The following is a 23,912-nucleotide window of genomic DNA, read 5'->3' as shown; positions in this document are numbered from 1 at the left end:
CTTGCCGCGTCTCAGGAGGCGTCTTGTCGGGCATAGGGAGGGAATTCTCTAACCTAAAAAACCCACATGTGCACTCCACACGTAATCCGCTACCCTTGTAGCCGCTTCCTGCGTGTAGTGCACGCCTGACCTATTCAGGGGGACCCTACATTTCTCCACCCGATAGCGGATGTCGAGAAATTTGCACTCCAGGTCTCCGCAGAATCGTCTGAGCCTCTGGTTTAAGTCTTCCACTCGGCTCCAAACCAGAGGACCGCGATCGGTTCTGGGATCGATACTACAAATAGTAAACTCAGATTCCACGCCGCGAGCGAGGCTTTCCGCCTCCACCAATTCCGCCAACCGCCTGTACGAGCTGAGGATGACCTCTGAACCCAGGCGGCAAGAGTCTTTGGTGCCGACATGAGCAACAATTTGCAGTCGGGTGCACCCAGTGTTCTCTATCGCCGCTGGCAGGGCCTCCTCCACATCTCGGATGAGACTCCCCGGCAAGCAGACAGAGTGAACACTGGCCTTCTTCCCCGACCTTTCCGCTATTTCCCTAAGGGGTTCCATCACCCGCCTAACGTTAATTATAGGGTCGTATTTCCTATCCATAAAAAAATATTTAGTACAGTAATACCACCTAGGCCAAACTACCCCATCCATTCAGTAAGCTCGTCCAGCAGTTAGGACACTTTGCCCCACATGATTGTATCATTTAATTAGTTACGACAATGGTTATTTAATTGAAAATAAATCGACTTTAACATATAGTTTATTTTAATATAAACTCCTATAGATTCCTGATAAAAACTAGTCCTAAATTGTGTTATTATTATCATAACAACACTTTGACAGAAAAGAGTGTCCAGAACTTCTGTCGGACACTGCCTGAATGACCGATAGGATCTTCAAAATTCAAACATTATTTTTTTAAAAAAAATTTTTCCTGTCAATTTCATCACATAACGGATGTGTCCGCCTCTTACAACTTGTCCCTTGAGTCCTTTCATCACCTGGATTGTTGTGAGAAAATGATTGAAGACACCTGAGATGTAGGTCATCATTATCCTTATCTTCATCACCTTGAAGATCCTCCTTAGGAATACCTACTCCCTTAGTGAGTTTTAGTTGTGGAGTTTTATCAAATGATTAAGTTTGACCTTCGGCACTTTTTTAGAAAATAGGTTTTTACACAGAACGTCCGTATTTCACTTTACATTGTTTTTCTTTCTTTATCTTTGGCTCTCTGTGTTTTTTCCTGGTTGACATTTCTCAAATGACCGGACGTCTTCAGACACTGGATATGACAGTTGGTCAGCTCAAGTGACGTTCAATTTAATAGGCGTTTTTTGGTAGCATATGCCTTTCTTTGTGTTCTTGAGAAACTAAAGGATCAGCTTCAGCAATGAAACCAGAACCAACAGCATTAGGATCAGGTTTATCTGTTATGTACGAAGGCATTGGTAATAATAATAGAAATTAAACAGAAATAATAACGAAAATCGCATACACTACACCGGTTTGAAGTCAATGCAAGACACAATTTTCTTATGGAAAAATTTTCAGTGGATATCATTTAGACTTTGTTTACTAACGATCCTATTGAAATAATGAGAGCGTTTACCTACATAAAGACAGTAGGGTAGGTCGGCCATGGAGGCCGAGGCGCACCTATTTGAGCGGGCCATTGTGCCCTATCACCATATTGGAATTATTTTAGAACATCTGCGAAAACGCTTTAAACATTTATCTCTGTAAAGAGTATCAAAATAACCCTTAAACTAAGAACTTTTTATCGTTGAACTTTCTTGGTTGGTAAGAGCTTTGTCTGCGAGTACACAACAAAATATCTTGAGTAAACAAAATTTACTTTCACTAACAAGAAAATATAAAATGCGCACCCACCTCGCTCGGCTACTTGACTGCATTGACTTCTTTGTGGAAACGCCACTGCATTGTTGCTACCAACCTCCTTGGTCGGTGGCGTATTCAGACAGTTTAACGAAATCATACCAATTGGCCATCCTGCCCTATGGTCAGTGTGCCCCAGTCTCCCTTACTGCTACAGAATCTGAACATGAAATAACAATAAACAAGGTTCAGGGCCAGAGGAGGGGTGGGAAGAGGAGTTGGACAGAGTGGTGGAGGACACTGAGATTGAAAGCGGAGATGGCCAGAAAGAGGGGGCAGGAGGAGTTGGAAAGAGAGAGAGAGAGAGAGAGAGAGAGAGAGAGAGAGGGAGAGAGAGGGGGGGGGGAGGGAGGGAGGAGAAGATGGACATAGAAACTGGTAGCGAGGTGGCATACAGAGAGGGCTGGGGGCGGGCAGCGTGAGCAGATGGACAAAGACAGGGAGAAGAGGATATAGCCAGAGACAGGGAGACGAGTGGGAGAGCAGCAGATTAGGACGTAAATCCAATCCTATACATGTTAGAAACGTGTATTTTCTCTTTCTTCTCCAAGTAACCAGACGGAGCGATGACAACACATGGCCGGGAAAAGCTAGTATATACACTGAGGCACCGAAGAAACTGGTATAGGCATGCATATTTAAATACAGAGAAATATAAACAGGCAGAATATGACACTGCGGTCGGCAACGCCTATATAACACAACAAGTGTCTGTCACAGTTGTGAGATCGATTATTGCTGCTACAATGGCAGTTTATAAAGATTTAAGTGAGTTTGAACGTGGTGTTGTAGTCGGCGCACGAGCGATGGGACACAGCATCTCCAAGGTGGTGATGAAGTGAGGATTTTTCTCGTACAACCATTTGACGAATGTACCGTCAATATCAGGAATCCAGTAATACATCGAATGTTCGACATCGCTGCGGCCGGGAAAAGATCCTACAAGAACGGGACCAATGACGACTGAAGAGAACTGTTGAAGCTAGATGAGACTTTGCAATGGTGCGGGGCGTGTGCTGTTGGAGTGATATGGGACCCCTGATACGTCTAGAAACGGCTCTGACAGGTGACACATACGTCAGCATCCTGTCCGATCGCCTGCATCCATTCATGTCCATTGTGCATTCCGACATCCTACACGTCCAGAATTGCTACAGAGTAGCTCCAGGAACATACTTCTGACTTTAAACACTTCCAATGGCCACTTAACATCTCAGAAATAAACATTATTGAGCACATCTGGGATGCCTTGCAACGTGCTGCCTCCCCCTCGATCTCCTACGGATTTGTGGACAGCCGCGGAGGATTCATGGTATCAGTTCCCTCCAGTAGTACTTCAGACATTACTCGAGTACTTGCGCGTCATGTGGCGGCACATCTGCATGCTCGCGGGTCCCTACATGATACGAGGCACGTGTACCAGATTCGTTGGCTCTTCAGTGCTAATGAAAGGGCTCTCCGTTCAGGAGTGAGTCTGTTCGATTTTGTTTACGTACTAGTGGACATGGAGCAGCGAACTGCAAAACCGCTGTCTAGTCACTGCTTGATATTCCCGCGGTACAGTGTGCATTACAGACGAAGAAACACGCTCAGCATGTAGAAAAAGGGGCAAATGCACGAGTGTATAGACGCAGTAAGAGATCAGAAGTGTTTGTATAACGTTAAAAGTAAATATCACCACAGTAAAAATTTGCCAAACCGAGGTGCTTTCCGCCTATTTGAAAAAGTAAAATGCGTCAGGCCCCTTGCATGCCTTTCCTTTTCTTCTTTAAAAACAATTAGACGTCTCATGCATAAAGGTAATTTTAGTCTTGGTACGCGCTAGAATCTGTTGACATGGATCCAAGTTTTGCTCAACGTGATAGCTGTTGTTGTTGTTGATGTTGTTGTTGTCTTCAGTCCTGAGACTGGTTTGATGCAGCTCTCCAAGCTACTCTATCCTGTGCAAGCATCTTCATATCCCAGTACCTACTGCAATCTACATCCTTCTGAATCTGTTTAGTATATTCATCTCTTGGTCTCCCTCTACGATTTTTACCCTCCATGCTGCCCTCCAACACTAAATTGGTGATCCCTCGATGTCTCAGAACATGTCCTACCAACCGATCCCTTCTTCTAGTCAAGTTGTGCCACAAACTCCTCTTCTCCCCAATTCTATTCAATACCTCCTCATTAGTTATGTGATCTACCCATCTAATCTTCAGCATTCTTCTGTAGCACCTTATTTCGAAAGCTTCTATTCTCTTCTTTTCTAAACTATTTATCGTCCATGTTTCACTTCCATACTGGCTACACCCCATACAAATACTTTCAGAAATGACTTCCTGACATTTAAATCTATACTCGATGTTAACAAATTTTTCTTCTTCAGAAACGCTTTCCTTGCCATTACCAGTCTACATTTTATATCCTCTCTACTTCGACCATCATCAGTTATTTTGCTCCCCAAATAGCAAAACTCCTTTACTACTTTAAGTGTCTCATTTCCTAATCTAATTCTCTCAGCATCACCCGACTTAATTCGACTACATTCCATTATCCTCTTTTTGCTTTTGCTGATGTTCATCTTATACCCTCCTTTCAAGACACTGTCCATTCCGTTCAACTGCTGCTCCAAGTCCTTTGCTGTCTCTGACAGATTTACAATGTCATCGGTGAACCTCAAAGTTTTAATTTCTTCTCCATGGATTTTAATACCTACTCCGAACTTTACTTTTGTTTCCTTTATTGCTTCCTCAATATAAAGATTGTGGAACATCGGGGATAGGCTACAACCCTGTCTGACTACCTTCCCAACCACTGCTTCCCTTTCATACCCCTCGACTCTTACAATTGCCATCTGCTTTCTGTACAAATTGTAAATAGGCATTCGCTCCCTGTATTTTCCCCTGCCACCTACAGAATTTGAAAGAGAGTATTCCAACCAACATTGTCAAAAGCTTTCTCTATGTCTACAAATGCTAGAAACGTAGGTTTGCCTTTCCTTAATCTTTCTTCTAAGATAAGTCGTAGGGTCATTATTGCCTCACGTGTTCCAACATTTCTACATAATCGAAACTGATCTTCCCCGAGGTCGGCTTCTATCAGTTTTTCCATTCGTCTGTAAAGAATTCGCGTTAGTATTTTTGAAGCTGTGATTTATTAAACTGCTAGTTCGGTAATTTTGACATCTGTCAACAACTGCTTTCTTTGCGATTGGAATTATTATATTCTTCTTGAAGTCTGACGGTATTTTGCCTGTCTCATACATCTTGCTCACCAGATGGTAGAGTTTTGTCAGGACTGGCTCTCCCAAGGCTGTCAATAATTCTAATGGTCTGTTATCTACTCCGGGGGCCTTGTTTCGACTCAAGTCTTTCAGTGCTCTGTCAAACTCTTCACGGAGTGTCATATCTCCCATTTCATCTTCATCTACATCCTCTTCCATTTCCATAATATTCTACTCAAGTACATCGCCCTTGTATAGACCCTCTATATACTCCTTCCACCTTTCTGCTTTCCCTTCTTTGGTTCGAACTGGGTTTCCATCAAAGATCTTGATATTCATGCAAGTGGTTCGCCTTTTTCCAAAGACTCTTTAATTTTACTGTAGGCAGTACCTGCCTTACCCCTAGTGAGGTAAGCCTCTACATCCTTACATTTGTCCTCTAGCCATCCCTGCTTAGCCATTTTGCACTTCCTGTCGATCTCATTTTTGAGACGTTTGTATTCCTTCTTGCCTGCTTCATTTACTGCATTTTTATATTTTCTCCTTTCATCAATTAAATTCAATATTTCTTCTGTTACCCCAGGGTTTCCACTAGCCCTCGTCTTTTTACCTATTTGATCCTCTGCTGCCTTCACTATTTCATCCCTCAAAGCTACCCATTCTTCTTCTACTGTATTTATTACCTCCAAACGTGTCAATTGTTCCCTTATGCTCTCCCTGATACTCTGTACAACCTGTGGTTCTTTCAGTTTATCCAGGTCCCATCTCCCCAAATTCCCACCTTTTTGCAGTTTCTTCAGTTTAAATTTACAGTTCATAACCAATAGATTGTGGTCAGAGTCTACATCTGCCCTGGAAATGTCTCACAATTTAAAACCTGGTTCCTAAATCTCTGTCTTACCATTATACAATCTATCTGATACCTTTCAGTGCCTCCAAGGTTCTTCCATGTGTACAACCTTCTTTTATGATTCTTGAACCAAGTGTTAGCTATGATTAAGTTATGCTCTGTGCAAAATTCTACCAGGCGGCTTCCTCTTTCATTTCTTAGCCCCAACCCATATTCACCTACTATGTTTCCTTATCTCCCTTTTCCTACTGTCGAATTCCAGTCACCCATGAATATTGAATTTTCGTCTCCCTTCACTACCTGAATAATTTCTTTTATCTCATCATACATTTCATCAATTTCTTCGTCATCCGCAGAGCTAGTTGGCATATAAACTTGTACTGCTGTAGTAGGCGTGGGCTTCGTGTCTATCTTGGCCACAATAATGCGTTCACTATGCTGTTTGTAGTAGCTTACCCGCACTCCTATTTTCTTATTCATTATTAAACCTACTCCAGCATTACCCCTATTTGATTTTGTATTTATAACCCTGTATTCACCTGACCAAAAGTCTTGTTCCTCCTGCCACCGAACTTCACTAATTCCCACCATATCTAACTTTAACCTATCCATTTCCTTTTTTAAATTTTCTTACCTACCTGCCCGATTAAGGGATCTGACATTCCACGCTCCGATCCGTAGAACGCCAGTTTTCTTTCTCCTGATAACGACGTTCTCTTGAGTAGTCCCCGCCCGGAGATCCGAATGGGGGACTATTTTACCTCCGGAATATTTTACCCAAGAGGGCGCCATCATCATTTAATCATACAGTAAAGCTGCATGCCCTCGGGAAAAAAAATTACGGCTGTAGTTTCCCCTTGCTTTCAGCCGTTCGCAGTACCAGAACAGCAAGGCCATTTTGGTTAGTGTTACAAGGCCAGATCAGTCAGTCATCGAGACTGTTGCCCCTCCAACTACTGAAAAGGCTGCTGCCCCTCTTCAGGAACCACACGTTTGTCTGGCCTCTCATCAGATACCCCTCCGTTGTGGTTGCACCTACGGTACGGCTACCTGTATCGTTGAGGCACGCAAGCCTCCCCACTAACGGCAAGGTCCAGATTTCAAACTAGAATTTTATCACTGATTTGACGTAGATTATTGAACTTTTGATTTGGCAAGGAAATGAATTATAATGAATAGACATATCGCTGAATATATTTATATTTTTCCACAAACCTGATTGACATTCAGGAAACGAGAACGCATGCGAATAAAGATTGACGGTCGGTTCGCTTCGCTTGATGCGCGACAATTAAATTTGAGTTCTGCCTTCACATTTTTGTGTGACGCGACGTGATGTGACGTGGCAGCCCGCTGGCTATTTTGCTGTCGGGATTTCTGATTGAATAATTGCATTTCAGAGCGCAGTTATGCGTGTGGTTTCTGTTTGTCGTTCCCGCCGCGCCCGCAGTTCGACACGAATCTGTTATCTGTTATTTTTGGCATGTTGTTGAAACGGCATTTTTCCTTGTTTTGTCAAGCATATGTAAACACGGCGACATGGTTCTGATCTTTCCGCTTACGTCAAACCGCAGGTTTCCTCCCCAGAAATGTTGTCCCTTTCAATGCAGGTGTCCCTTTCAATGCCTTTGTGTTCGGCAGCTTAAACATTCTACAAGTGTTCCCTGCGCAAATAGCTGATTTACATTGTTATCTAGACAAAAACTTTATTACATCCTCTGCTAAAAATATAAAACTTACACTGCGAGTGTTCAGTATGAATCTCATTTCAACTACATTATGAACAACGTAGTGGAAGAACATTGCTCTTGAGGAGATACGTATTTTATTTGTTTTATCTGGTGAAATTTGGCCTTCAGGATCTCTCTTGGTCTAACCAATCAATCTTGGACATTATCTTTACAGTATATACTGTAACGCACTTTGTACATGAGTTACATAAATGGAAATGTCGTGTGGCTACGGCCTCCCGTCGGGTAGACCGTTCGCCTGGTGCAGGTCTTTCGATTTGACGCCACTTCGGCGACCTGCGTGTCGATGGGGATGAAATGATGATGATGATTAGGACAACACAACACCCAGTCCCTGAGCGGAGAAAATTTCCGACCCAGCCGGGAATCGAACCCGGGCCCTTAGGATTGACAGTCTGTCACGCTGACCACTCAGCTACCGGGGGGGACATGAGTTACATGACAGTAATAGACAAAGTAATAAACATAATTATCAAACTAATGTCATTACTGCTGCCATTACGTTAAATGCTTTCCTCAGTATATAAGTTCCTGACAGATGGGAGTAATGATATAATAACTGAAAATCGTGGCAGCATAACTGAAAGAACAAATCGGGACGAAGAAATTAATTGGTCCGAGAGATGATAGGGAAAGTTAATAGTAACAGAAAGAGCAGTACCTACAGCAGATTAAAGGAACAGAACGAGGTATGAGGAAAGCAAGGGTAGTCCCGAGGGTGTGGCAGAGAAATTTGTTCGCTGTTAGAGAGGAGCAAGACGACTGGGAAATATCGACGTTGAAACTTTGAATTTGCTCTTGAATATAGCATGGTTTTCGATTATACTGAGATTATTAAGAATTTATGACTTATGGGTATATGTACAATGACGGAGTTTTATGTAGTATAGATAATACGCTTCAGATTTTCAGCTGCAGTTATGGATTGACGATGTGCATTTTATATTGAGGATAGGTGTAGAGGATTCCAGTGGCTAATACACTGCATAAGAAAACGGAGCGTGTAAAAGTGACGTCTATCCTAAACGATCATAAGAACTAAAACTTATCAAACAACCAATTGCTTGCAACATAGGACTTAAAAAAGCATTCACGGCTCGAATCACGTGGAGTTTTGTCTATCTGTGCCCTCCTTATCTACATCACAATAAAAGAGACACGACAGGGATAATGACTGGAGTAAGGGCTGGTTCTGGCTACCGGTGGGCGATGGAGAGATGGAAAGCTCTTTTTCTGTTCCAAGGAAAATTGAAAAGGTGATAGTCCCAAGTGTACCGAAAAGTTTAGTTAATACTATACTTGAATATCATATAATGTCTGATCAAACAAGTTCTAAATGGCGGTTAAACAAGACCCCGAAAACTTGGAAATTTTATAGCTGTCGAACGGAACTGAATGAAATTCGATGTAAATTGATTGGTACACAGTCAATTTAAATACATCAACTGCATAAAAGAAGAAATAATATACTATTTAATGAATAACTCATTGACGTAACTCTGAAAAACAACTAAATAAACTATTTTCGTAAATCCACAGGAATACCAACGTTTCTTACGGTTACTTATCTAAAAGCGTATTCCTCTCACTCTTTATTCTGTCAGTTATAGAGAAAAACACCTTACCTGAAATTCCATGTATATGTGTTAGTCAGACTTTGCAGAACACAACAATATTGCCAACATCTTTTGATAAGGTAATGTTAAAAATCTGACGTGTTAGGGGAGTTGTAGGCTTCAAACACTTCATGTAGACCATTCTGTCATCATTTCGACAATGCCACTCTTCTAGCAAGTTAAAGGCCGTACATACACCTCTCATATTATCCTACCACTATTTTCAGGTGCCCTGGTCAATCCGATCCTTTACCAGCGTACCATTGATCAGATGTAGGAGTTGGGTACAGTGTTCTGATCGTTGTGTGTGATGCATATGCACTATCGGTAGTTTAGAATGAACTGCTACGCCATGTAGTGGAAGGAACGTGGAATGTTTAAAACCAAGTAGAAATCTCTCATCTCATGGCACGTCTACACATTTTATGCTACTCCTTCTTCCAATTACGTATTCTCTGCAATACTGGAGGCTGCAAAATCAATTTGAACGCCTCTCATGACACTGAATGAGATGACGCAGTGGTAAGACATTGGAGTCTCACCTGGGATTAGAGCAGTTCAAATTCTACATAGCTATTCAGATGTTACATGGCCACACTAAACCGATTAAGGTAAATGATGAGACAGTTCCTTTCTAAAAGGTAATAGCTGTTTTCTTTCCCAGTGTTTCCCAATTACATATAAGGCTCCATGTTTAATTACCTCATCAACGACAAAATTTTTCTTTCTTCTTCCTTATCAGTGATGAATTGAAAGTGAAATCGTTAAATTCGTTATGGACACTAAATGGGTAAACAACTCTGCTGGTAATGCCTCTGGAAAAATTTCATTCAAGGAGATAGAGATTATTTTGTAGAGGACAAGGACTACATAACCGAGTAAATATAATATTAATAAACTCAAATACGTGTAGAACAGACCTAGTGATAAAACATAATACATACGTTTTGAATAGAATAGTTTTGGGTATTGGGCCATGTCATTATAAAAGCTAAAGCAACTAAATTGGCAACATTTCAACCGACTTACTGTCGCCCTTTTCCATGCAGTTCACCACCCTGAAGAGGACCGCAGCAAGTTGGTCGAAGTGTCGGCAATTTAGCTGCTTTAGTGGTTTATAATGACGTGCACAATAACCAAAATTGTTTTACTGAAAATGTCATCAGTCGTGGAAGCCTATGAACTAATAGATACTAATGTGTGATAGTGGGAGCAGACCTAGTATGTACCCTGAGAAATTACATAATTCCATACAGTGTGTGTTCAAACCTAATATGTACTACTCTCCTAATATATACTACCAATGGTGGGAAGCTCTCAGCCTGTCATGTCCCCCATTTGACTTTGCCTGGTAGGTAGCACCTATGCCTTATTATGTGTTCCATTTTACTCACTTGCATGCCAATTTATGTGCCCCATTTGACTCTGCCTGGTTAGCAGCAGCTATGCTCGGTCATCTGCCTCGATTGACTCGACCTAGATAGTACTGGCTACATCATGTTCAAATTCGGCCTTTGGTTAGCCACAACTACGCTGACTCATGTGCCTCTTTGCCCCTGGCTAGCAGAAGCTATGATGAGGCACGACGCTAGTAGCGGCTACACCGTACTATGTGTCCCATTTGAGTCTGATTGGTTAGTAGCAGATGCACCGCACTGTGTGCACCATTTGACTGCCAGCGTTAGCTGCAGCTACACCTCTTTTTCTGCCTCATTTGGCTGCCTGTTTAGCACCATTTGCACCATGGCATGCGCCGCCTAGTTAATGCCATCTACGCCATGCCATGTGTCCCATCGACTCTACCTGGTTAGTACCAGTTCTGTGCCCCATTTGAATGACTTGCTAGTCACAGCTACGCCGTTCCATGTACGTCGTTCAGCTCTGTCAGGCTAACCGCAGGTGCGCAGGCACTAGTTCCGCCGTGCCCCGCCTGAGCGCTGAACTGGCAACGCCGGCAACACGGTGGGCCCGCTGCTACTCACCCATGCGCCGTCGCACGGCACACATGGAGCTGAAGCTGAAGTGGCCCGCGGCGAGGCAGAGCGCTCCGCCCGTGGTGGGCATCAGCAGCTCCAGCAGCTCCGTCTCGCAGAGGCCGAACTCCGTGGCGGTGAGGAAGGCCGCCAGGCGCGACACGGCCAGCCTGCCCACTTGCTCCTCCAGCTGCTCCAGTGAAGACTCCACGCGGCGTTCTAGCTCTGCAGGCTCTGGGGACAGGCAGCAGAATACCTCTCACCGCCAATTTACAGAAATGGAGATTACTAAACTACACAATGAGGTAAAAGATTTATGGGATAGCGATATGCACATATGCAGGTGATAGTAGTATAGCGTACACAAGGTATAAAAGGCAGAGCATTGGTGGAGCTGTCATTTGTACTCAGGTGAATCGTGTGAAAAGGTTTCCAACGTGATTATGGCCACATGAGAGGAATTACCAGACGTTGGAGCTAGACACATCGAATATTTCATGTCGGAAATCAACGTTTCGGGATCCAAAGTGTCAATAGTGTGCTGAGAATACCAAATTTTGGGCATTGTCTCTCATCACAGACAGCACAATGGCCAACGGCCTTCACTTAACGACCGAGAGAAACGGCGTTTAGTGTAGGGTTGTCAGTGCTAACAGGCAAGCAACACTGCGTGAAATAGCCGCTGAAATCAGTGTGGCACGTACGACAAACGTATGTGTGGTGTCACCGCCAGACACCACACTTGCTAAGTGGTAGCTTTAAATCGGCCGCGGTCCATTTAGTACATGTCAGACCCGCGTGTCGCCACTGTGTGATCGCAGACCGAGCGCCACCACAAGGCAGGTCTCGAGATACGGAATAGCACTCGCCCCAGTTGTACGGACGACATTGCTAGCGACTACACTGACGAAGCATCGCTCATTAGCCGAGCAGATAGTTAGAATAGCCTTCAGCTAAGTCCATGGCTACGACCTAGCAAGGCGCCATTAGCCTTACATAGTTTGATAGTTATCGTATGAAATGTCTCATCAAGAACGCTGTATACAAATGGTGGATCAAAGTTAAGTATTCCAGTAGCTACGTACTTTTCTTTATAGCAATTCATTGAGCATCCTGTTTCAGACCATCAAATCCGCCTGCTTGCTTAATGGCCGCCTCCCTTAAATAATGTGCGTAGTGTTGGCAATCTGTCAACACTACAGATTGGCGACGAGGATGGGATTAAAAGAGGATTTCGCGTTCGTATTGCTCTAATTTATGGCGCCGAAATTACAAACTGCCTTCTCTCTCTTTGATTGATTTACTTGTGTCATGGCTTCGTCACAATCTCCAGATGTACTGTCCGAATTTTATCGCTTGCAGAATCAGCAGACGCAGGCGTTATTGGATGCCCTTGGACAGCTCGTCCAGGGTCAACGTGCACTGCAACACGATGCGGCAGCCGCCGCTTCACTGCTACCGCAGCCACAACTCGCAGTTGCACCGTCTTTTAGGCCCTACGACCCAGCACAAGAAACATGGACCAAGTGGTCACGCCAGTTTGGATTTCATCTCGCCGCCTACAGAATTCAAGGTAACGAGCGGCAGCCTCATTTATTGTCATGTGTCGGTGTGTCCACCTACTGTGGGATAGTGAAATTGTTTCCCCGATGACACATAGCAAGTCTGTCCTACGAAGAAATTTTGTCGGCATTGGACGCCTATTTCAAAGAAACAGTCAATGTCGTTGCAAAAAGGTATACGTTCTTTCATACAAAACGTACGGCCGGTCAAACTAATTGGGAGTGGGTTGCAACAGTGCAAGGCCTTACAAGGGATTGTGCTTTTGAGTGTGAATGTGGACTCCCTTATTCAGATACAATGGTACATGATGCAATAGCACAGAATGTTTCTGATGTTCGTATATGGGAACAAATTTTGAAACTCGTTAATCCCTCCCTTCAACAAATGATAGACATATTAAATAGACAAGACGCTTGACTTTGTTCAGGAATCATTTGCAACTTCGCCAGCCGTGTGTAACATTAACCGGCCCGCCGGGCGCGCTGCATGGCCCGGTAAACTGCCCTCGCACACGTTCGCGCAGCTGCCGCCATGCTCTAAACCAGGTGTGCCGCGCAAGCATACAAATGCAATGAAATCATGCCCACGGTGTGCAACTAGACATTCGCGTGAAAATTGCTCGTCACGCCAAGCTATTTGCTTTTTCTGTAATAAGAAAGGACATGTTCAAAGTGTTTGCCAGAAAAAGCTCAGATCAGACAATCACAACCATTCCAGGCCCTTTGCTTCGCGCCAGAATCGAACCAAGGACACTCAGGCTCGTGAACCTTCGCCCATGGGCATTCATGTAATTAATTTCACTTCGTCCAGTGCCACTTTCTCTAACAGTGACTGTGTCCGTCCCACAAATACTGTGCGTCGACGTCGCCGGAAATCACGTCAATTAGCAAGTGATGCTGTACCTGTATCAGTTCAAATTGCACGAGACAGTCGCTCTTGTCGCCAGCAGGACAATAAAGTTTTTGTAGATTTGGACTTTAATGGCAAGGTCATACCATTCCAGCTCAATACTGGAGCTGCAGTTTCATTGCTCAATCACGACACGTACAAACAACTGGGCAAACCTCCGTTGCGTGCCACAACTGTTAAGCTCACTACATATTCAGGACAGCAGATCCCTGTGTTAGGACAGTGCACTCTTCTTGCAACATACAAGGGACATACAAAACTTGTGTCATTTTACGTTCTTCGTTCTTCTACTGCAGTGAACTTGTTTGGTTTAGATTTATTTCAATTGTTTATGTAGTTTTGACAGATTGCCAACACTACGCACATTATTTAAGGGAGGCGGCCATTAAGCAAGCAGGCGGACTTGATGGTCTGAAACAGGATACTTCATAAAAGCTATAAAGAAAAGTATGTAGCTGCTGGAATACTTAAATTTAATCCACCATTTGTTTACAGCGTTCTTGATGAGACATTTCATACGATAACTATCAAACTATGTAAGGCTAAGGCGCCTTGCTAGGTCGTAGCCATGGACTTAGCTGAAGGCTATTCTAACAATCTGCTCGGCTAATGAGCGATGCTTCGTCCGTGTAGTCGCTAGCAAAGTCGTCCGTACAACTGGGGCGAGTGCTAGTCCGTCTCTCGAGACCTGCCTTGTGGTGGCGCTCGGTCTGCGATCACACAGTGGCGGCACGCGGGTCCGACATGTACTATTGGACCGCGGCTGATTTAAAGCTACCAGCTAGCAAGTGTGGTGTCTGGCGGTGACACCACAGTTTAACATGTCTATTGTAAATCAGGTCCCATCAGTGAATCAGACTGTGCCTTCAGACAGTGTTTCTCGGCTATGTGAAGAATTTGCAGACATTTTTGCACCGGGCCTTAGTTGCGCTAAGAATTATGAAGCACATTTGGAACTGAAAGTCAACGCGCAACCGAAATTTTTCAGAGCGCGCAATGTTCCCCACGCATTGCGTGATGAGGTCGCAAGAACATTACACGATTTAGAATCACAAGGTGTAATTGAACGTGTGCAAGCTTCTCTCTGGGCCTCACCCTTAGTAATTTTGCCAAAACCTTCAGGAAAACTGAGACTTTGTGTGGACTTCAAGGCAACAGTGAATCCACAACTCGTGATTCCAACTTTTCCCTTACCCCGCCCGGAAGACCTTTTTGATAAACTATGCCCGGGTAAATACTTTTCGAAGTTGAACCTAGCAGATGCGTACTTGCAAATCCCAGTGGACGCCGAATCCCAGCGCGTCTTGGTGGTTAACACGCATCTTGGTTTGTACCGATTCAAAAGACTGCCATTCGGGTGTGCCTCCGCCCCTGCATTGTTTCAGCAATATTTACAAAATGTTTGTGCGTCGGTCCCTACTGCTGCGAACAATCTGGACGATATTGTGATCTCCGGAAAGACAGCCGACGAGCATTTAGCACACCTACGAACATTATTTCAGGTATTGCGACAAAATGGTCTTCGCTTGCGGAAGGACAAATGTGTGTTTTTTGCTCGTGACTTACCATACGTGGGACATGTACTCAATGCCCAAGGCATACATCCGAGTCCAGAGCACCTCCGTGCCATACAAGATTTGCCTTCGCCACGGAATGTGAAGCAGCTGCAGAGTGTGTTGGGTAAAATTAACTATTATCATCGCTTTCTGCGCAATGCCTCTTCCATTTCCGCTCCGCTTCATGGCTTACGCCGTAAGGGTGTTCCGTTCGTCTGGACGACGGAATGCGAACGCGCCTTTCGCCAGTTGAAATCGGCGTTGCTTTCAAATACTTGCCTTACGCCATTCGATCCCCAGAAACCCCTTTTGTTGATGGTAGATGCATCGGATTTCGGGGTCGGTGCTGTGCTTGCGCACAAAGTTGGCTCGCATGATCGCCCTATTGCCTTTGCGTCAAAATTGCTCTCGTCTGCGCAAAGAAATTACTCGCAGATAGAGAAAGAAGCTTTGGCTCTCATATTTGGTGTTATTAAGTTTCATGATTTCTTGTATGGTCGTCACTTTACCATCATCACAGACCACAAACCTTTGACGTCGCTTTTTCATCCGAACAAGCCTGTACCTCCGCGTACAGTGCAGAAATTCATTCGCTGGTCTATTTTCCTCTCGCAGTACCGCTACCATATCTTGTATCGGTCCACTGCTAAGCACGGAAACGCCGATGCGTTGTCCCGTTTGCCTGTTGCTGAGGATAAAGCATTCGATTCTTCTGTACTTGCTTGCATGTTCATTGATTCGGAAACCGATGAAGTGGTCGAATCGTTTCCAATTGATTTTCGTCGTGTAGCTACAGCCACAGTTGCTGACCCTGTCCTTCCTACCGTTTTGCGTTTTGTTGCTACGCAATGGCCTTTGTCAAAGTCTCGGATCGAGGATCCGTTGGTTCGCCGATTTTTTGCTCACAAGGAGAGACTTTTTGTACGAAGTGGTGTTTTGTTGTTGCGTTCTGATAATGATCAGTCCAGAGTCGTGGTCCCACGTTCGTTACAGTCCTCTGTCTTACGGCTTCTTCACCAAGGACATTGGGGTATAGTGCGAACGAAACAACTTGCTCGTCAGCACTGTACTTGGTTCGGAATCGATGCTGCGATTACGAATATGTGTTCTTCTTGCATGGCGTGTGCCGAACAATAATCCGCACCGCCGCGGAAAGTCTTTGCATGGCCAAAAGCCACTTCCCCTTGGCAACGCTTGCACATCGATTTTGCTGGTCCATTCTGGAATGCTCGATGGTTGGTTCTGGTAGATGCCTTCAGTAATTTTCCTTTTGTTGTCCGGTTGTCTTCCACGCCGTCCTCTGCCACCATCCAAGCGTTGTCTGCTATCTTTTGCATTGCAGGTCTTCCGCAGACTATTGTTTCGGACAATCGCCCACAATTCATGTCCGCAGAATTTCAGTCATTCTGCCAGGCCAATGGTATTCAACATCTGACATCCGCGCCGTTTTCGCCTCAGTCAAACGGTGTCGCTGAACGATTGGTCCGGACTTTCAAGTCACAGATGTTGAAGTTGAAAGAGTCGCATTCTCGGGAGGACGCGTTGTTGCTCTTTTTGTCCTCGTATCGCTCTCAGCCCTGGGATGGTCGCTCGGCGGCTGAGTTGCTCCACGGTCGCCCTCATCGAACCTTGATGTCTTTGCTACATCCACCGCATCAGCTTCCTGTGCAGCGGCAGCCACCTGCTTTTGCTCCAGGCGACGTTGTATACTATCGCAACTATCGAGGTTCACGGCGTTGGCTCGCAGGGCGCATTCTTCGCTGCCTCGGCCGCGCGATGTATTTGGTTTTGGGGGCCTCTGGTGAGGTGCGTCGGCATCTCAATCAGCTGCGCCTCTGTCGTCGCACGGGTTCTGCCGCTCCCCGTCTGCTTTCAGCGATGGTGCCGTCCGGTCAGCGCCCTGGGGACCCATCTACTGGCTCGCCTCATCCCCAGGTGTTACCGACGATGCCTTCCATTTTGCCCCATGGCGACGCGCCGCCGCAGCCGCCGCCTGTTCTCCCGCCGGCGCCGCCCGAATTCGACGCTTCGCTGCAGCCGCCAAGCGCCTCCCTGGGTCACGCGCCGCCGATCGCTTCCCGTGACCATCTGTCCTCCGCCATGGAACTCTTGCCCGCTCCGGACCACATGGCGTCTTCGCGCGTCGAATACCCCGACGCAATGGAGGTCGACCCTTCGGCCCCTCCTGTCTCTTTACGGGCGCATACACCGCATGTTGACGTGCACCCTGGACTAGGTTTTCAGGCGTTTCCTAGCTCCCCTCGGACCGAATGGCCGGGTGCGGGTGGCACAGCCTCGCCTGTTGTTAGGCTCCCCACCTCATCGCATACGTCAACATGGGGTCCTCCCCACGGCGGGCGGAAGCCTTATCACACGACCGTTCGCCGATTTGCGGGGGAGGAATGTGGTGTCACCGCCAGACACCACACTTGCAAGGTGGTAGCTTTAAATCGGCCGCGGTCCATTTAGTATATGTCGGACCCACGTGTCGCCACTGTGTGATCGCAGACCGAGCGCCACCACAAGGCAGGTCTCGAGATACGGAATAGCACTCGCCCCAGTTGTACGGACGACATTGCTAGCGACTACACTGACGAAGCATCGCTCATTAGCCGAGCAGATAGTTAGAATAGCCTTCAGCTAAGTCCATGGCTACGACCTAGCAAGGCGCCATTAGCCATACATAGTTTGATAGTTATCGTATGAAATGTCTCATCAAGAACGCTGTATACAAATGGTGGATTAAACTTAAGTATTCCAGTAGCTACGTACTTTTCTTTATAGCAATTCATTGAGCATCCTGTTTCAGACCATCAAGTCCGCCTGCTTGCTTAATGGCCGCCTCCCTTAAATAATGTGCGTAGTGTTGGCAATCTGTCAACACTACAGTATGTCACGACAGTGCGGCGAAATTTGGTCTTCCTAGGTTATGGCAGCAGACGATCGACACGGCTGCCTTTGCTAACGACATCGGCTGCAATGCCTCTCCTGCGCTCGTGACGATATTGGTTGGACCCTAGATGACTGGAAAACAGTGGCCTGTTGAGTCGCGATTTAATTGGGTAAGAGTTCATGCTAGGGTTCGGGTGTGTCGCAGTCCCCACGAAGCCACAGACCCAAGTTGTCAACAAAGCACTGTGCGAGCCAGTGGTGGCTGCATTATAGCGTGGACTGTGTTTACATGCAATGGACTGGATCCACTGGTCCAGCTGAACCGATGACTGGATGTGGTTATTTTCGGCTACGCACAGATCATTTGGAGCGATTCATGGTCGTCATGTTGCGAAACAACGATGGAACTTTATTGATGATAATGCGTCATGTCACTGGGACACAAATATTTGCACTGATTTGAAGAACCTTCTGAACAATTCCGAGCGGATGATTTGGCCAACCACATCTATCGGCATGAACATAGAACATTTGTGGGTCATAAGCGAGAGGTCACTTCGTGCACAAAATCCTGCACCGTCATGCCTACAGACGCGCAGTATTAATGCAGAGGACTTCCGACGACTTGTTGAGTTCGCGACAATTTATGTCACGTCGACTTGCTGCACTATGCCGACTCGATGTTAGGAGATATCCCATAACTTTTCTTACCCCCACGTACGCGTAGCAGCCCTGACGAAATTTTACAAGAAGATCAATTTCACACAATATACACACTTTACGCATTTCAAACTCCAGTAAAGGAATGATGCATTCTCTTAGAGATAAGAGACATCATGGCATCACTTGCAGCTATTTGTGCACATAAGAGAACCACACTCAGAATTTTGTAAGTGTGATAGCACAAAATCTTCAGAAGTACATATGATGGGAAACTATGTCAGTATTTCCTTTTGTTAAAAAATTGTGCAGAATTAGGTGGATGCGATTACGGGAGAACATATATCCGCGAGAGAAAGCGTTATGGCACCTGCTACTGTTGTGGGCAATCCTGTAACGTCCGAATATAGCATTAGTAGGGTGCTGGTGGGTACTGTCACATCGCTGAAATATCCACGCGTGACGTTGCAGTGCGATATGAAATGGAATGTTCAAGTCAGTCTGGTAGCAGAGAAGGCGAAGTGGAATGCTCGACAATTTTGGGACAGTGTAGGTGATCCAGGGGACGGCGCCTAGAACGCTAGTGCGATCTATTCTTGAGTACTGTTCAAGTGTTTGGAATCTCCACGAGGTCGGATTAAAGGAAGGCAAGGAAGCTGTTCAGGGGCAGGCTGCTGGATTTATTACCGGTAGGTTCACCTAGCACACAAGATTTGCGGAGATGTTTCGTAAACTCAAATGGGAATCCGTGGAGAGAAAACGATGATCTTTTCGAGAGACACTAATGCGCAAATTTAGAGAACGGGCATTTGAGGCCGACTCCACAACGTTTCGATTCTCGACAGTGTACATTTCGCGTAAGGGCCAGGTAAGATACGAGAAATTAGGACTCGTACGGAGACTTTGAGACAGTGGCTTTCACCCGCTCTGCGAGTTGAGCAAGAAACGATACGACTGTTAGTGGTACGTGGTACCGATGTATTGGCAGAGAACTTGGAAAATGCATCAGATTTACTGAAGAGAATGCCTACACTATGCTTGTCCGTACTCCGTTAGAGTATTGCTGAGCAGTATGGGATTCTTACCAGACAGGTTTGCCGCAGGGCGTCGAAAACGTCTAAATAAGGGCAGTTCGTTTTATATTATTGCCAAATAGAGGACTATGTGTCGCGGATATTGCAAGCGACTTTGTATGTCAATCATTAAAACAAAGGCGTTTATCGTTGGGGCGAGATCTTTACACGAATTTTCAATCACCAACTTTCCACTCTGAAAATATTTTATTGTCGCCAGTCCATACAGAGAGAAATGATCATCGTAATGTAATAAGAGTAATCAGAGCTGGTGCTGAAAGATTTAAGGGTTCATTTTTTCCCACGCGCTGTTGGAGAGTGGAACATCACACAAATAGTCTGAGGTTGTTCGAAGAAAGCTCTACTAGGCACTTAAGTCTGATATGCCAAGTAATCATGTAATGTAGATGTAGAATATATATACCTTTTAAAAATGATGACTTGGCACATAGCTGTTTCGTCACTTTATTATACACCCAGTTTTAGTCACAAACAGGCCATCTTTAGGTCTCCATATACAACAAGAAAACCAAAATAAACGGCAATTCGTAATTACAAAAACTGTCGTGTTATAGTACCCTCCATTTAGAACATATTGAGTACGTAAATTGTGATATCATAATCAGATGAATGACAGCATCATGTTACAAACCAACATGTCATTCTTTTATATATAGATAAAAGGCAAAGTCCCGGCTGACTGACTCATTCATTGACATATCATCACCCAGGCCAAACCGCTCAGAGCAGAAATTTTCAATTTCGAGAGGGTGTTGATCTTATACTGTAGCGTCATTTAAGCGGAAATTTTTCGAAATTCCATCCACAAGGGAATGAAATAGGAGACGAAATGTTTTTTGAAGAATCGTCCCTTTTAAGGGAATTTTTAAGCCAGACCTACGAAAAATCGTATTTCGTTCTCGGTAGGAAATAAAGAAATATGTATTTCAGTATTTCTGGAAATTTAACCTCAATGGGCTGAAGTAGAAGGGAAAGTTTTCTGAAAATAAACAATCGTTACAGAAATCGTAAAGCATTTTTCGTGATATGTACACCCTTTCGCCTACCTCAGGCGGGTCTTGCACCTGTCCTAGAGCAAGGAGCCGTGTCTCAGCTCGGATGAATGGAGGGCGCCGTTAGGTCAGAGTCAGGTCTGATGGTCGGTGCTTCAGAAAACCTCAGGCATCGGTAGAAGAGTTTTGCACTTTTCTTGAGAATGGAAAATAGCTGAATTTTCGTGATAATCTTTTTGTCTTTCAACAGATCTGATGTCTTCACGTTCATCGGTAATGGGTTGTTTAGGGTGCATAACTTTTATGATTTTCCTCGAAAAACTCGTAGTTTTCTTAGGGTGTCGTTATGGCTCTCCAGAAATTGGGTGTTCCTATGCAGCATATCATGGGCACTTTTTCGTGAATTTTAATATGATTCTTTTGTTCACGTTACTAGCAGATTATTTTTTTAAAAAATCAAATGTTTTACAGTCGTTACTATGCTGCAATGGAACCCGTTTTGGTTTTCTTCGTCAGAGACCACTAGACTAATGTTACGGAAACGGAGAAGGGATCGACATATTAAAACAAGATGTCCGACAGGTGATAACAGACCAAGCTTTTCTTAAAAACAGAGCACAAATTATCCAGACTATACTCATCCAGCAGATGATCCATAAACGTCTTACTTCGTTATCGTCAAATATTTAACAAATTGAAACTTCCTGGCAGATTAAAACTGTATGCCGGTCCGAGACTAGAACTCGGGACCTTTGCCTTTCGCGGGCAAGTGCTCTACCAACTGAGCTACCCAAGCACGACGCACGCCCCGTCCTCACAGCTTTTTAATTCCGCCAGTACCTCGTCTCCTACCTTCCAATCTTCACAGAAGCTCTCCTGCGAACCTCAGCGCACACTCCGCTGTAGAGTGAATATTTCATTCTAGAAACATCCTCCAGGCTGTGGCTAAGCCATGTCTCCGCAATATCCTTTCTTCCAGGAGTGGTAGTTCTGCAATGTTGCTTTGTACATGAGAGTCCGCTGCTTTTAACGGATAGATGGTACGCCTCTTATCTAACAGAATACTAAAGAAATCTCTACTATAAAAAACAATGCCCTGACTGACTGATTCATCACTTCCCAGCCCGTACCGCTAAGTATAGGAACTTGAAATTTGGAGAGGGTGTTGATCTCGTACCGTAGGGGTTTTTAAATTATACCCCTAAGGCGGTGAATTAGAGGGTGAGAGGATGTCACTATTAAGGCATTTTTGAAGCTAGACATATGAAATTTGGTCTTTGGGTTCCCTGTCAGAAATAAATACGTGTTTCAACGTTTTTGGAAATTCAACCCAAATAGGGTCAAAAAGTGAGTGAGGTTTTTCTGACAATAATCGTTATTAAAGAACTATGAAGGTATTTTCAAAGCTGTATCTATGAAAACCGATATTTTCTGCTCAGTTTTTTTAAAAAAAAAGAAAAAAAAGGAAAAACGTGTTCAGTGTTTTTCGAAATTCAGCTATTAAGGGGGTGAAATAGGACATGGAATGTTTTATGAAATATTTTATTTTGAGCAAGTTTAAATTTAAATCTATGAACATTTGTATTTAACTTCCCAGTTTGAAGATAAGAAATAGGCTTTTCACTGTTTTTGGAAATTCAACCTATACGTTTGTGAAATAGGGGATTAAAATGTTTATGAAAGTAATTCGATGTATTAAAATAATTTTGAAGCTAAATCTGTGAGAACTATGTCTCTCTTCTATAGAAATATCACCAAAATAACGCAAAAGGCATGATTAACAAAAGCCTTTGACTCCGGCTACCAAAAATTGCTTTTTGGTCGGAAGTATCTTCCGAAAAAACCTTGCTTCTAAGCGTTATTAGCGTGGTATAAACGTGGAGCACAGTTTATTCACCACATATCTATCGTATGTTATATGTGCTCATGGGTTAAAAAATGGTTCAGATTGCTCTGAGCACCATGGGACTTAACTTCTGAGGTCATCAATCCCGTAGAACTTAGAGCTACTTAAACCTAACTAACCTAAGGACATCACACACATCCATGCCCGAGGCAGGATTCGAACCTGCGACCGTAGCGGTCGCGCGGCTCCAGACTGTAGCGCCTAGAACCGCTCGGCCACTCCGGCCGGCGCTCATGGGTTAAAGATGATTTGATATGTTAGTTGTTGACATTATATTTGATAGTGGGTATGGGCCGTGATACATCTGATTATGTCACAATGTTAAGTATCCGGTAGATTATGAATGACGACTACTGTTTTTGTAATTACTCATTGTGCTTTATTTTGACCTTTTCAATCTATGTAGATACCTGAGGGTGCACTGTTTATGACGGAGACCGTTTACGAAATAAAGTGGTAATATACAGCTGTGTGACAATACTCGATTTTTCAAAAGTTTGTAGAAGATGTAAATCATCGCCATCTCAAAATAAAAAGTGTGTAAGCAAGGCAGATAGAAACAAAGAATCCTTCTATAAACGGTACGAGCCGCAAATGGCAAATCCGGTAATATAATCGACTTTGACAAAGGGCGTGTTGTTGGCCGGCCGAAGTGGCCGTGCGGTTAAAGGCGCTGCAGTCTGGAACCGCAAGACCGCTACGTTCGTAGGTTCGAATCCTGCCTCGGGAATGGATGTTTGTGATGTCCTTAGGTTAGTTAGGTTTAACTAGTTCTAAGTTCTAGGGGACTAATGACCTCAGCAGTTGAGTCCCATAGTGCTCAGAGCCATTTGAACCAAAGGGCGTGTTGTTATGGCCTGGGGACGAATTGCTAGGAAACGGCGAAGCTGGTCATCTTTCTGCTTTCTACTGCCCTGAGATTCTATGCGAATGGGGTTAAAGGACGGTGAAACGACAAGGTGTCGGACGACCATTCATTACAGAACGGGAATGAACTTTTCAAGATATCTTTGCAGGAAATTCTTATCTTTCTTCATCTCGTATAT

General features: G+C 44.5%; 1 protein-coding gene across 1 annotated transcript in view; it reads right to left on the bottom strand.

Moving 5' to 3' along the window:
* The window catches only part of LOC126419723 (protein qui-1), a 918,484-nt gene that overhangs the window by 331,920 nt on the left and 562,652 nt on the right, over window positions 1–23,912 (bottom strand). Inside the window, exon 8 of the mRNA XM_050086903.1 lies at window positions 11,304–11,528. Within this exon, the coding sequence (XP_049942860.1) occupies window positions 11,304–11,528 (225 nt within the window). The remainder of the gene's footprint in view (window positions 1–11,303; window positions 11,529–23,912) is intronic.

Source organism: Schistocerca serialis, chromosome 9 (assembly GCF_023864345.2).
Source record: "Schistocerca serialis cubense isolate TAMUIC-IGC-003099 chromosome 9, iqSchSeri2.2, whole genome shotgun sequence".
NCBI classification, from domain to species: domain Eukaryota; kingdom Metazoa; phylum Arthropoda; class Insecta; order Orthoptera; family Acrididae; genus Schistocerca; species Schistocerca serialis.
The sequence above is the reverse complement of the archived record's forward strand: the minus strand, read 5'-3'. Positions and strand labels throughout refer to the sequence as shown.